This window comes from Larus michahellis, chromosome 1 (assembly GCF_964199755.1).
Source record: "Larus michahellis chromosome 1, bLarMic1.1, whole genome shotgun sequence".
NCBI lineage: Eukaryota > Metazoa > Chordata > Aves > Charadriiformes > Laridae > Larus > Larus michahellis.
Genome location: NC_133896.1, coordinates 159,008,048 through 159,021,809, shown reverse-complemented (window position 1 = coordinate 159,021,809; position 13,762 = coordinate 159,008,048). Strand labels below are relative to the sequence as shown.

At 37.0% G+C, this 13,762-nt stretch overlaps 1 protein-coding gene across 4 annotated transcripts in view; it reads left to right on the top strand.

Annotated features, from left to right (window-relative positions):
• The window catches only part of MYO16 (myosin XVI), a 400,883-nt gene that overhangs the window by 273,090 nt on the left and 114,031 nt on the right, over positions 1-13,762 (top strand). For all 4 annotated transcript variants that reach the window (XM_074561661.1, XM_074561651.1, XM_074561671.1 and 1 more), the window contains one exon: positions 8,783-8,855. In XM_074561661.1, the coding sequence (XP_074417762.1) occupies positions 8,783-8,855 (73 nt within the window). The remainder of the gene's footprint in view (positions 1-8,782; positions 8,856-13,762) is intronic.

The window sequence follows — 13,762 nt, the reverse complement described above, 5'->3', positions numbered from 1 at the left end:
TTTTTTAGTGCAGAATATGCTTTTTCTTTCTCCCCAAAACTATGACATTAGCACAGGGTATTAAAAAAAGAATTTTGTTCAAAGGGCTTCAAATAAATTTTTAAACTTCACTGAATTAAATGTTCTAAGAATGTTCTGGATGTTCTGGTTTATCATCTGCTAAATTCAATCCTGCTGCTATCCAGTGTGGCTTCTTAGAAAAAATTAATGCTAATTAATGTTTGTCAGTGGAGCAGTCAAGAAACAAACAAAAACCCAACCAAACCAAAGAAGTCTCAGTGGAATCGAAGTAGCTAACTAAGGCAGTAGACCTAATTAGATGATCATCTGAGCATGTGACTTAACCAAGGTTTAACATCTCACATGCTCAGATGAGCTGTCTTATGAACCCTAAGTACAAGATGCCTCAGCATTATTGGTAAATGGAAATCCACAAAAGACAGATGTGGAACTTCCAAAAAAGAGGAAGTATTTTTTTTCTGTATATCATATCTGCGTTGGCTTCATGGGACAAATATTTATCAAGTGCTCTCTTTTAGAGTTGTTAACGGTTTGAAGACTTCACAATCTTTTTTTTTTTTAATTATTCCTATCCTATTTGTAGACCAATTAGTAATAAATCCCATTTCTCTTCTATAGGCTTAGCTAACAGAAAAAGCTATCGTGCCTGAGTAACTCAGCTTTCTGCACATAAAAGCTTTCATCATTATATATACCACCAGAGTGCCTAGCTTCCTGCTGGAGGCAAAATGAAGGTTTGCCAGTAACATGAAATGGTTTTACTCGTCTGTTTCTGATTGTACGGCCCCTTACAATTGCAGGCACCTGGACAACCATTCTAGAGCAACTTTCCAATCCATGTCCTAATTTGAAATACTGTGTTTACAAGAAGGAAGGACAATGGCATGTGATCACATTCAATTTTTTCCCATTCGTTCCTGGGACTTATGGAACATGGGCTTAGCTCAGTGCATGTCTGTGACAGACAACAATCCAGCTCAGGTATTCCTATTTACAGTGAGTTCATTTGTAGTGGCTGTTGAGGAAGAAATCTATAATCCGTATATTGATCTATTAAAATTATTTGAAATAGTTTTTCAATGTGTAATTTCATAATTTTGAAGTTTGATATCTCACAGTCTTTCGGAATAGGAAGTTGTGTATCTCTGTTGTTCAGTAATGTAAACCTATAATTTCTACGTATCATAGGATCTTCAAATAATGAAAGTAAAAGCTGTTTACCTGTAGTCTCATTTTAGTGCAACCATATGTGCCTGAGGTGAGTTCTGCCTTGTGGAAATACTTCTCAGCGAAACTATTTCTACCTGTGTGGTAACTTGAAGACTACGTGATGTTGTAAATCCTAGCAAAACCAGGACGACTGTTTGATGTCAGGAATGAGGAATTTGCAATAGTTTTATATTATACCTATGCTTGAAAAAGGGGAGTTCTTCGTTTAGGCTGGCTAAAGGAAGCTAACCAGCTCTGGGTATTTTGGCAGTGGTGACAAGACATCAAATTTTAGCAGGCCAAATTCAGCCTCAGGTCCCTTTCCAAACTTGAAACTAAACAGGTTATTTTAAGTGAAAATGAAGTTGACCATCCTTCATTCATATTTCAACCTCACTTGAGTTAGCCAACTTAAGATAAGAAAATACCTCCCTCACCCCCAGTTTTTTTTTTTGCTCCAGCCTAATCATATTATATAACCTGTAGTAGTAAATCAAAGCATAGCACAGTGTAAGATGCAAGTTGGATTAATGTAAGTCATTGCATGAATCTGTGATTTGTGGTTAAGATTTACTTCATCTACATGTGAGCAATTCTATCAATTAGCCGCATTATACCTCCAGTTTGGTGCAGTTTTAATAAAAATCTGCTTAAAGATCGACCAAAGACATTACTTAATGTGGCTAAATAAGGCTGATGCGTTTCAGGCCACAATTCATTCCCCAGTTGGAAACTTACACAGTTACTATTTATCAGATGGGATGAAGCCTTCATCAGAAACATGGAATAAGGTTTCTAACTCAGTTCTGTTGTCGTGTTGTAAGGTAGCTTAACTGTACTTCCATCCCACTTTAGTGAGAATTTACGAAGCAATAAAATTAGATTTATTGGCTTAGTAACTCTAAGAGAAACATTTTATCTTGGCATATTTGAGGAAACTAGTTACCTGTGTTTAACTTTTATGGTGAAGCTACCCGATTTTGTTCATTAATATTGATTTATATTTACCATGAAATAGCTTGTGGCAGGTTTCAGGCAAGGTAAGAGTGAGGATTGCCATTAGATCTAAGGCAAGGGGAGACAATCCTTTGAAAAGCTACAAAGACCAAGTTCTAGAGGTATTAAGCATAGGTATAAGAGGATGAAAGTGTTGCAGAATCCAGCAAATGCGTTACTTTATAATACTATCCAATAAATATAAAACAAAAGTTTTAATGACAGTGTTGAGATAATACACCTTCAGAAATGTTGTTCTTATTCATAAAAAGTTACTTATGATTTTGTCTAGTTAGAACTAAATTATAACCATGGATGCTAGTTTGGACTGGTTGCAAGGTACCTTTGAGGTTTATTACTTTTATTACGTTATTACATCTTGATACTGTTTCAAAGAAATTCAGTGGGGAGAAACCGCTTTTCTGTAATTGGCCTCTAGAATGGAATTAGAGGAAAGCTATTAAAATTTTTCACAGGTGCTTATAATTATTTTTTTAAAAAATTAATATTTATATGTGCTCATTTATATAGTGATTTCCTATTCTACTGCTTTTATTATTGTAAAAACTGTCTATATGAAGTTCTTCACAAGACTCTTAACTCTTCAAAGTTTACTGGAGTACTGTGTCCAGCTCTGGGCTCCCCGGTTCAAGAAAGACAGGGAACTGCTGGAGAGGGTGCAGCAAAGGGCTACCAAGATGATTAGGGGACTGGAACACCTCTCTGATGAAGAAAGGCTGAGGGATTTGGGTCTCTCCAGTCTGGAAAAAAGATGACTGAGGGGGGTTCTTATAAATGCTTATAAATACTTAAAGGGTGGGTGTCAGGAGGATGGGGCCAGGCTCTTTTCAGTGGTGCCCGGCGACAGGACAAGGGTTAACAGGCACAAATTTGAACATAGGAAGTTCCATCTAAACATGAGAAGGAACTTCTTTACTTTGAGGGTGTCAGAGCACTGGAACAGGCTGCCCAGAGAGGTGGTGGAGTCTCCGTCTCTGGAGACATTCAAAACCCGCCTGGACATGTTCCTGTGCAACCTGCTGTAGGTGACCCTGCTCTGGCAGGGGGGTTGGACTAGATGATCCCCAGAGGCCCCTTCCAACCCCTACCATTCTGTGATTCTGTACTACTGTTTTACTTCCATTCAAAAAAGTATGCTGATTTTCGGTTTTGTAGGTAAAAGAAACCAGAGCATTCATGGTTGCTAAATGTGTCATTTCAAGGTACTTGATTGCATGTTGGCAAGGTTGGATCTCAGGATCCAAATGTTAGTGATAAAATGTCTTAAGATGATATTTTAAGCACTCCTGACTCATTCTGCAATAGGACTTCACAATTTTGGGGATTTAAGAGTGTTTGTGAAACATTGTTTTTCTTTTTTGATGAAAAACCACTCAATTAGATATATATGCTTGAGAAAAATTTGATTCTGTCTTCAGTGCCTGCTATTAAGTAGAAAGCATGATGTTTTATTAGCTAGTTAGGAAGGCATTTCTCTCTTACGTGGCCTGAAGATGGGGCTACTGCTGATATACCTGCTGTATTACAGACAAGCAAAGAAAGCTAACATTCAGTTATACCCTGTGTCTGTGTCACCAGGTCAGCCAGAGGAGATTTCTGTTTCAAATAGAGCATACAGAATATTTCTAAATAGATGTTTCCTGAAAGCTTGGTTATTCTGAATGTGTAATCTTATTCCCAGTGAAATTCAAATGTAGCCAGAGAGTAGCAGTGGCAACACTTATTTGGGCAAAGGAAAGATCTCAGGAATATCATTTTAAAACTTCTTAATAAATGTTATCTGATTAATAGAATGGGATATTTTGAAATAGAACTCTTCACAGATAAGAAAAAAATCAGAGCATAAACTAAAATCTGTGTTTATCTATTATTGAACCCAGTAGAAGGGTGTTGTGAATGCAGTAAGGACAGAAAGAGAGTTCCTGTTCAGAAGATGAACCCACAGCATAATGAGAATTGTCTCTGTATGTGGAGGTAGGGAAATGTTTAAACAAGACAAACAATACAAAGCATCTAATACAATATGGTGCATATCATATTTTGAGATCTGTTTCAGTCTGGATCATTTCCAGTGTTACATTAAACAAGACAATGCCATTTTTTAAAACATAGAACAAATTTTGCTTTAAAGAGCTGGGGAAGAGTATGTGCTACTGATGAGAAGTCTATAGATCTTGAGTCTATTAGCAAAAGTATTTCTCCCTGCCTGCCATACCTGTCAAGTTACTCAAAGAAACGTTTGCCGGATATGGTACCAGTGTTTCTTTCTGCTGTGTCCAACCAGTGTCGCTATCTGTACCACTCACAACCTGGGTAAAAGGTAATATTAAAAGAAAAATTACAGTAGTTGAGCAAGATGACTGAAAGATGTGGCAATGACACCAGGCCTCAGCAAAAATCTCAGAATCTTAAAAATATCTCAGAAAAATATCTCTCAAAAGAGAGAAACTTATTTGGTTTAGTAATTGTTCAAGATTAAGAACATATCCAACTGGGAGTATTCAGCCTGTTCCCTTCAAGCACGATATCTATGAGAACAGGAGGGAGTCTGAAGTTGGATTCTGAGGGTCCTCATTTGAAGGCTAGGTTATATATGTCATCTGTTCCAAGGAATATTTCCTCATTAATTAGTATCATTTCTGGTTTATCCACATCAGACATAAACCAACTGGCCTCCTTCCTGGTTACTGGCAGAAGTTGGAGGAAGAACAAGAAACTTTATATCTGGGGCAGATGAAAAGGCACGTTAGATCATCCTGCCTCAGCAGATTCACCTCACTTCTTTATGTAGGCAGATTACAAAACAATGACAATGGGAAAGAACCCTATGGATTTCAGACCTGAAAACCATCTGGGATGAAAAAAGAGTGAACAAATAACATCCTATAGGTTTGTCTGAAGCATTGGGTCAGAAATATTGTAAAGGGAATTCTATTCACCTTGCCAGGAATGGCAAACGGGTCAAGAGCATCTCTTGATGAACGGCAAGATGTCTGCCAAGACAGTAAATCATCAGACAGGATGTCTGGTGTGAGTGTATTGTTTCTAGGAGTTGCCAAGAATTTTTGTGTAGTTTCTTCATAATGCAGTTGTTAAGTGTGCAAGATCAAAAGGTATTTCTAGTCTATAAGGACATCTTTACAGACATGCCATTCTGAGAAAAAAGTCCAAACGGGAGACATTGTGAAATACTATCAGTCAATATGCTGTTTTGTAAATCACAAAAATCAAATGACTTACGGTTAACATCTATTCCTGTTTTTAACTATTCACAGCTATGTATTGGTCTAAGAGATAAAAACATTCTTCAGATATTGGCAAATGGCTGTTTTTCTAATTTCTGTGCTAAGAAATAGTCAAACCTGAAATCAAAGTCTCTGTCCCCACTAAAAATGTAGCTGTTTTATTTAGACATAGTAAATACTGAATATCTGAGCCATAATGAGGAAAAGTGTCAGTAATGTTTAGTAACCATAAAAGAATAAAGTAAAATAAGAGGATTTTTCAGAACAAAAAGTGCTCTTCTCTAATATTTGTTCTTTGGGACACTGGTGACATGCCCTTTCATTTGTAAACGTGGGATCATTCATGCTTTATTTTGCCTTGGGAATCTCTGCTATGATTAATTTAGCGAAAGTAATTTTGCTGGAATTAATATGATTGACAGCTAGCCAAGAAAAACATATATGGACCCTCCCCCTCTGAAGAAAAGTGGTATAAAACAGAGGAAGACAAGAAGAAAAAAAAAAACAAAGCAAAGCAATTTGTAGCCACATACAAAATAGCACTTTTCATTTTGATGTTGTGCTATCTGTTGCTATTTAATTTTCGAAGTCTGGGCAATAATTTAATACAGAAAATTACTACCAAGGTTTGTGAGATTTTGCAAATAAATGTCACAATGTAGTAATAAAATGTCGCTGTTGTAAAGGATACAGAGCCTTGTTATGTTATACGTACCCTGTAGGCAAGATATTAATTATGTAAAACCTCCAGCTCTTTTCATGTAGTGTGTGCATCTTCTAATAATACAAGGCCAAGATTATCAGGTGGAGTTCATAAAAAAAATTGTGATGACATGTTTTCTTGTCAACAAATGCATCTGCAATGAATCAAGGTATTTCTTGGAAGTATCACAGTTTTGATAAGGAATGTTATCTGAGGTAGGCAATAGGTTGGCTGCTAAGGCTTTTACCTGGAGTTTTAGAAACTAGGGCCACGTTCCTGTTTTGACTGATTCGTAATAATTCATTAAGTCAGTTTGTTTAGGTCTTTTCCTTATGCAAGTGTTTATATATACCTTGAGAAAAAGTAGGAGAGACTAATTTGACAAAATAAGAGTCATGGCACTCAACTGGGATGTAAGTAATCCAGTCTCACATCTATTCATTGAATCAGAGAAGGGATAAGCTGTTCCATCCGTGTTAAGTGACTCTTAATAATTGTGAAATACAATGCACTATTTCAGCTGTTGTGCAATATTACATAGCAGTTCATGTTTTTCTTTCCTATAAGGAAGGCTATAGATAAATGACAAAATAACAAACTAAGAATGAAAACTTAGGTATTCTGAAATTCCAAACTATTTTTTTTCCAGTACTTATTTCAATACCATACTAATTCTGGATTTTCATTATTAGTCTCTGAGGTAGTTTATTTTCAAAATGTCTACTTCTTTTTTGTAGAAATGGAGTGGTTTTGTTGAAAACATATTGTGACAAGGAATGTACACCCATCTCTAATCAGGAACACTTGAGAATGAGGCTTACATTTTAAAATACAATTTAAATTGCACTCATTGCTAGAAATGAAGGCGGTGATATATCTTTATGCTTCTTGTCGTGGAAATTCCCTTGGAGGCTAATTGAGCTCACGATTACCTCTCCTGCCCAACAAAGTCATTCTAGACTAGGTTTATCGTGCAACTCTCTCTGCCTGACATTTACGCACATAGCCAGGCTTGGGACAATCAGTAATGCATTGAACTAGTATACCTTACAAATGAAGACAAACTTCTTGGGTATAATATCTGAAGAAGGGTCTGCTTGTCCACGAGGATTGTTTTGCCTAGCGTGTTTTCTAGTACTCTTTTTTTTTTATTTATTATTTTACTTTTTTTGTTTGCTATATGGGAATTTGTTTTCAGGGCTGGATCCTTGCCTAATTAAATGGTAGTGTTTACAGTGGCTGTAATAGAACTATAGTAAAGTACTTCAACAGTGGATCACCTTTTTGTCCTCTATATCTATATCCTGATATACGCAAAGATTTAGGCATAGAGGAAACATACAACGTGGAGGAAAAATGTGGAAGGAAAAGTAGATTTCGGAAACAGCAGGCTGCAATATTATTTGTATGCATATAACACCATACATTCACAAATTATGTTGGCACACAGAAAGCAAAACTCACCTGCTTTAGAAAGTGTCCATCTCCTTTCTCAGGAAACTGAATGATTTTTCCTTTTGCTGGTTTTCCCTGTTCCAGAGAGCCGTTGGCTATATTGCAAAGCCTTTCATCCTGCTGGCAGATCATTTCACTCTGGGCAAAGTCCCACTGCATTCACATAGGCAAACTGCAACAATTTTTTTTACTGTAACCCTCTTTTTATGTTCTCTGCTTAATGATACAGTGGAGAAAATAAAGAAAAAGCCCAGCCTCAGTGAGCCCAGCCCTTTCATGTAGAGTTCTCAAATCCTTCCAAAGCAAGTAACGGGATATCCCAAAACATTAATTTTCCTCCCTGTACTTAGTTTCTTCTATAGATCAGGTTTACACTGACTTAATCCTAAGTGAGTACAGAATAATAACACCTCTGTCCCTTTCCCATTTCTCCTGTCCCAATCCTAGGTGACTGCCCTGCCCTAATCCTTCCACTGGGCCCAAATAAATGCCCTTCCCTGAATGCAAGCAGCGGCATGTGACAAATTAGATGCACTGGCAACAAGTATTCTTTTCTATATACAGAGAAGAAATGTCTGTCGTCTTTGTTCTGAAATCTTGACTGTTCTTTCCCCTGAGAGATATAACCGCTGGTGCAGCCTGAGCTCGCAGCCTCTACTCGATGCTGGCACAGAGAGGACGTTGGCTTAGCAAGTTTCCCTTGAAGTACATTTAGTAGGAGCAATTCTTGCTGTCGAAGAAATATAAACTGGAAGGGGTAACTGCGTGCAACCAAGCAATTTTGAAACTTCCCCTAAATGGCTGTCCCTCATCTGAGCGAATAGATACGCACACCCTTAGGAAGTGGACTTTAAAGAAGCTAAGATTTTTTCCTTCTCTTACAAATTTAGGTTTTGAAGTGGCTGCTAAAACAATCTTGAACCCTGCTTTTTTTTTAATTTATGTTCCATATAGTACCTTGGTGGGTAGAATTTTGATGCTGTTGTATACATGGTTTGCTTGTGTATTTCATACAGCATTTTTTAAATACAGCCTGCTTTCATCCTAGAACAGAAATACTTTTGTCAGAAGCAACAGATCTATTATTCACTTGCTTGAATTCTTATTATCTGTAATATATTTTTTTTCCCAGTGACCGGGTATTTGAAATTGGAGTACTGGATATATTTGGATTTGAAGAATTTCAAAAGAATACTTTTGAACAGGTAAGTGGCTATGTTTTGCTGAAATTACTGTCACTGTTAATGTTAGTTCCTCTATTAAGTTTTTGAGTTTTGATCAGAATATGGAGGAGAATACACGGAGGAGAAAATTGGCTCTTAAACTATTTTTTTTTCCATACTGCCTATATGGGTATGAATTAAAACCTGGGCTTTGTACAGTTATTCATCATTTTAAAAGAATCTAGTAAACATCTACCATAATGATTTGGAAGAGGAGTAGTATAAGCACTGAAAGACAATCTGAGGAAAATACTTAGTGTTGTCTGTTTTCGTGCTTGTGGAAGTGATGCTTCAACTAGGTCAGTGAGTGGGAGGACAATACACTGGATTGGAAGAAAGATCAAAAGGTCTTCAGATGCCTTAGAGAAAAAATAGAATGAAAATACTACATTATGCTAAGTGCCATTACTGGCAGATTCACCTCTGTGTGACTTTACAACATGTGACTTTTTAAAAAATGTAATTATATCTGTGGAAAATAAATTAAACTTTAGCTCACTGAATGCTTAAAAGTCCGTTTAAATAGCAAACATTTTTTGAAAATTATGGAACTCTTTGCCCACCTTCAACATTAGTCTCTGAACACCAAAGCTCTTGTGAATTACACATTTCAGAAAGCATTAGCAGCTCTACACAACATGCTGAAAGAGATGTCTAAGTTATTGTTCAGTTGTTCATTCATTCTGTAATGCAGCAGAAGAAAATCAAAGCATAGAATAGAAAATCAAAGCATAGTAAAGAATAAAGAGGCCATTGGCAACAACAAAGGACCTGTTGTTGTTTGAAATCAGAATTTGCCCCTTCATCCCAGTCAATCTATTGTTTTATGCTCAGCTTTCTAGTGAAATAGAAGTCATAGAGCCACATTAGTTCAGTTTGTGTAGCATGTTTACATCACTACCTGATTTCCACATGTTTGAAAGCACAAACAAGGTGAGCTTACCTCTATCTTCAAAAGAGTAAGTAAGAATGCAATAAAGCATATTCCAGTTCTGCTGTCACTAACTCTTTTTGCTGTTACAGTTCTACCTTGCTTGAACATTTGCTGGATTAAGGACTATTGATATCCGCCAGTATTCACAGTCATTTACTCAGTGTGAATGTCTACTTTGGGGGAAAATATCAAGTGAAAAAATAAAAATAAAAAAATTTTAACAGACTGAATATATGTAAAAAAATATATTCATAAAATCTACTGGTTAATAAGGATAAAATACTGTATGCATTTAAAGTGTATCTGAGAAAAGAGGGGTGCATCTTGGGACTCACTGGTTGTTTTCCTTTGACCCGCTTCTGCATTGTTTATTGTCATGAAACTCGTATAAGTTATGCATCTGACATCATGAAATACCATGAATTCCATTTTCTGGGGTAAGTCATTTTCTGCTTGGTGACTGCAGAGGATGCTTGGAGAGAAAACATGAGACTTAAAGAAAAATGAGTAAAACGTAATTTAATTTATGATTTCTGCATAGCAAACACAGGAATTTCAAATTCAACTTTGCATTTTTATTTTTTCTAAATAGATATATTTCAAGAGACACTTGCTGTCCCTCCACCTGGACTGAAAGCGTTTTGTTGAGTAATATTGAGTAATACCTTGAGTCATTACCTCAGAAACTACTGAACTGCATTCCTGAAAATAGAATAGAATAGAGGTGAGGGAATTATAGAGTTCATTTATATATGAACTCTATAATGTGATTAACACGTCTGATTCCTGAAGTGATAGGTTGCCGTTTCAATGAAAAGAAGCAGTTTGTATCTCCCCATGGCACAATGTAATCATACAGACATACCCAAAACAGCCTGAGCTCAAAATCTTGAGCTGTCTAGCAGTCTAGCCTAGTTCAGTATTCTGCCTGGGCTCGTTAACCCTGATGATAAACAGGCTTGTTAGCCCAGATAGGGTCCTCATGCAAAACATTGCATCATGTCTGCAAACACGCCCAGTGTCAAGGCCTGTGATTGCGGAGCGTTAACATTAAATGTTACAGCCAAACAGTGGGGGAGCCATAAAAATTACTTTTTCATCACATTTAGATTAACATATTTTAAAATGGCATCGCAAAAGTAAATTGGGGAAAATGAACCTCTTGTTTCAAATTATTGTAAGACAAGGCATTCTTTGTGATATATTTGCCTGCTTTCTTCAAAAATACTAAAATTACAACTATTTTCAAGAAAGATTAAAACCTCATGATTGCCCTAATCTGGGGATGTTCCAAGCAGCCGCATGAATCTTTCTGGTGCTTCAAATCAGGTCAGTTGATAGACAGTTTAATATCATAATTAAGAGAGCAATATGATACTAAATTACATGTCAATTTAAGCAATTCATTTTAATAGACTATGTTTGAAGACAGTTCAGGAAGAGAGAGCTGGATAAAACAGGTAAAATAACTCGTTCACTCCAGTGAGTGTGTTGGAATGACAGGGCGTTAAAGTATTGAAACGTCAAAGACAAACCAAGAATTGGTCCAGAAACAATTAATGAACAGTGCATAGGACAATGGATGTCAAAGAACTAGAAAAGTAAGGTTAATTATGTCTGCACCAAGAATCTGGTAACTTCTGCAGCAAGATGATGTGACTGACAGCTTGCAAGGAGAAAAGTTTTCTAGACAATTAATAGAAGGCAGCATGAGGAGTTAAAAACAGTATTAACTAAGTGTTCGGTTTTCCTTGTACTTGGTAAGCGTTGGTAAGCCTTCATTTTATAGAATATATGTGTGATACATTGTATTTATAACACTAAAAATAGGACATGTAATTCTAAAATAACATTAAATAAGTGTATGGAACAAGCGCTAGTGAGTGGAGTTATGATTTTTGGTATGAAATTTGAAAGCTGAAAGACAGGGGACAGTGTTTTTAGAAGCTGCGGTCTGAGGGAGTCATTGCTCGGTAAAGACTGAAAGCTTCTGAATTACCAGGACTGAGTGAGTTACTGCTCATCAGCTGGGCTCTGGTAAATGACTACAGTGCAATTTTACTTCACTCCGATTACAATTTACAGTCACTTCCTAGCAGTGATCATTAGCTTGGGAACAGTATTTTCCTAGAGCAGCTGTGTACCTGCTATGCCAGAACAGCTTTGTATACAGCCACACTGGAACGTGGGCAGAAGTGAGCACAGATTTGTCGGTCCTATTCTATACATGAACGGCCTTCATTTTGTGATCATTTCGGGAAATATGAGTGCTCTACCAAAACCAGCAATGTCAGTTTTCAGTGTTAGTTCTCAGTGTTTTCTTAGGTTTCCTTGTTTGGGAGGGACTATATTTATTGACAGTTTAACCTGCACTCCTTTAAAAGTAGAAAATGTCTGCTTCCCTTCTAGTAGAGCTTAAAACTAGGTTAGGTCTTGGTTCCTTCACAGCAGAACTCAAATAGCGCAGTCAAGAAATGCTACTATCTTCTATATACCTTTATGCTAGTATATTCTTTGACCTCAAGAGCATGCACACAAATGGAAAGAACTCATGGCCAATGAACATAAGCCATAAAGCAGGAGGGAAGGTTGATAAAGTTGCCTGTACTATTTTCCTCTAGTTGTTTCTAAGAAAACTGTATTATAGCAGAAGAACCAGACAGAGTAGCAAGAGTTGCATCTCTTCCTCCTGCAGAAAGTCTGGTCTTTCTACAGAAATGGAAGTGTCTATAGTTGTGGAAGGATCATAAAGAGCAATGACGCAGTTAAATAAAATGGACTAGTAGAATCTTTCCTCCCTGATGTCTAATTCACGTAGTAAACCAAAAAAATATTTACCTTTTCCTGAATAATGTGTTTAGCTGTTGCATGGTATTTTGCCTCTGTAGACCTCTTAGGTTTTGCAGAAGAAAGTATATATCATAGTCTCCTTTTTATAGGCAATATAAGTGATTTCTCTGAATTAGGACCACAGGTCATGGAAACAGTCAAGTGTCTCTCGACTCCCATTCAAGTCTATGTCCATTAAAGTATGTGAGGCTTTATCCGTGTGATGCAGTAGAGTGCTGGGAGAGGCATGGCTCCCGTGGTACGGGAGCACAGCACGTCCGCGCAGCACGTCTCTTGCAATAGGAGCCAGATGGCTCCAAGGGCGCAGGGCATTGCCTGCCCCACTCAGGACTTTACTTCAGAGTCACTATGGTGAAGCAGAAGAGCTCGTACAGCCCTGCTGTGTTCACAGGAATTTTCACCTACTTCTATGACGAGGTGTAGTAGGTTTTAACTTCTCAGCATGTTATTTCTTTAGTTAACCCTGCTGAGACTTCATTTAATTTTGTCATGTGACCTTTCCTAGACAAAACAGCCATAACAGAATATATTTTATTAAATTGCATAGCCTCAGCCATGAGACCACTTCTAGCTATCCAAATGTAAGCTCATGTCGCCTATTTAGTAGATGGATGGCACATGCATTCGGACAGTCTGAAGGAGCATTCCAATATTTTATTTTATGCAGAAGAAATCAGCCTTCTTTGGTTTTGCCTTTTTTTCTTTTTTATTTCTTGTGCGGTAGACACTTTGTGGCCACAATAAAATCATTTATCTAAAACTGACATTCCCAGCTAGATACAGTTTGTGATTCATTGGTGAAATGCTGCACAAGGACGTGTATTAACTGATATCTTACTTTTCCACAGCAGCACCTTTTTTTATCCTACAGGACTTAGTTGCTGGCCAGCGGTATGAGTGATAAAATATTCTGGAACTATTTCAGTATCTGTAATTCCAAATTCTTTCAAGGAAAGACTGTTGTTACCATGTTGTTACCATGTTTGTTTGCTTGTTTGTTTAATACTTTTATATATACAAAATCAGGTGGGGTACCATTCCACTTTGTATTGAAATTGTGTCCCTTTTGGAGAGGCTTTTCAGACCCTCCTTTGTGGAAGGCTTT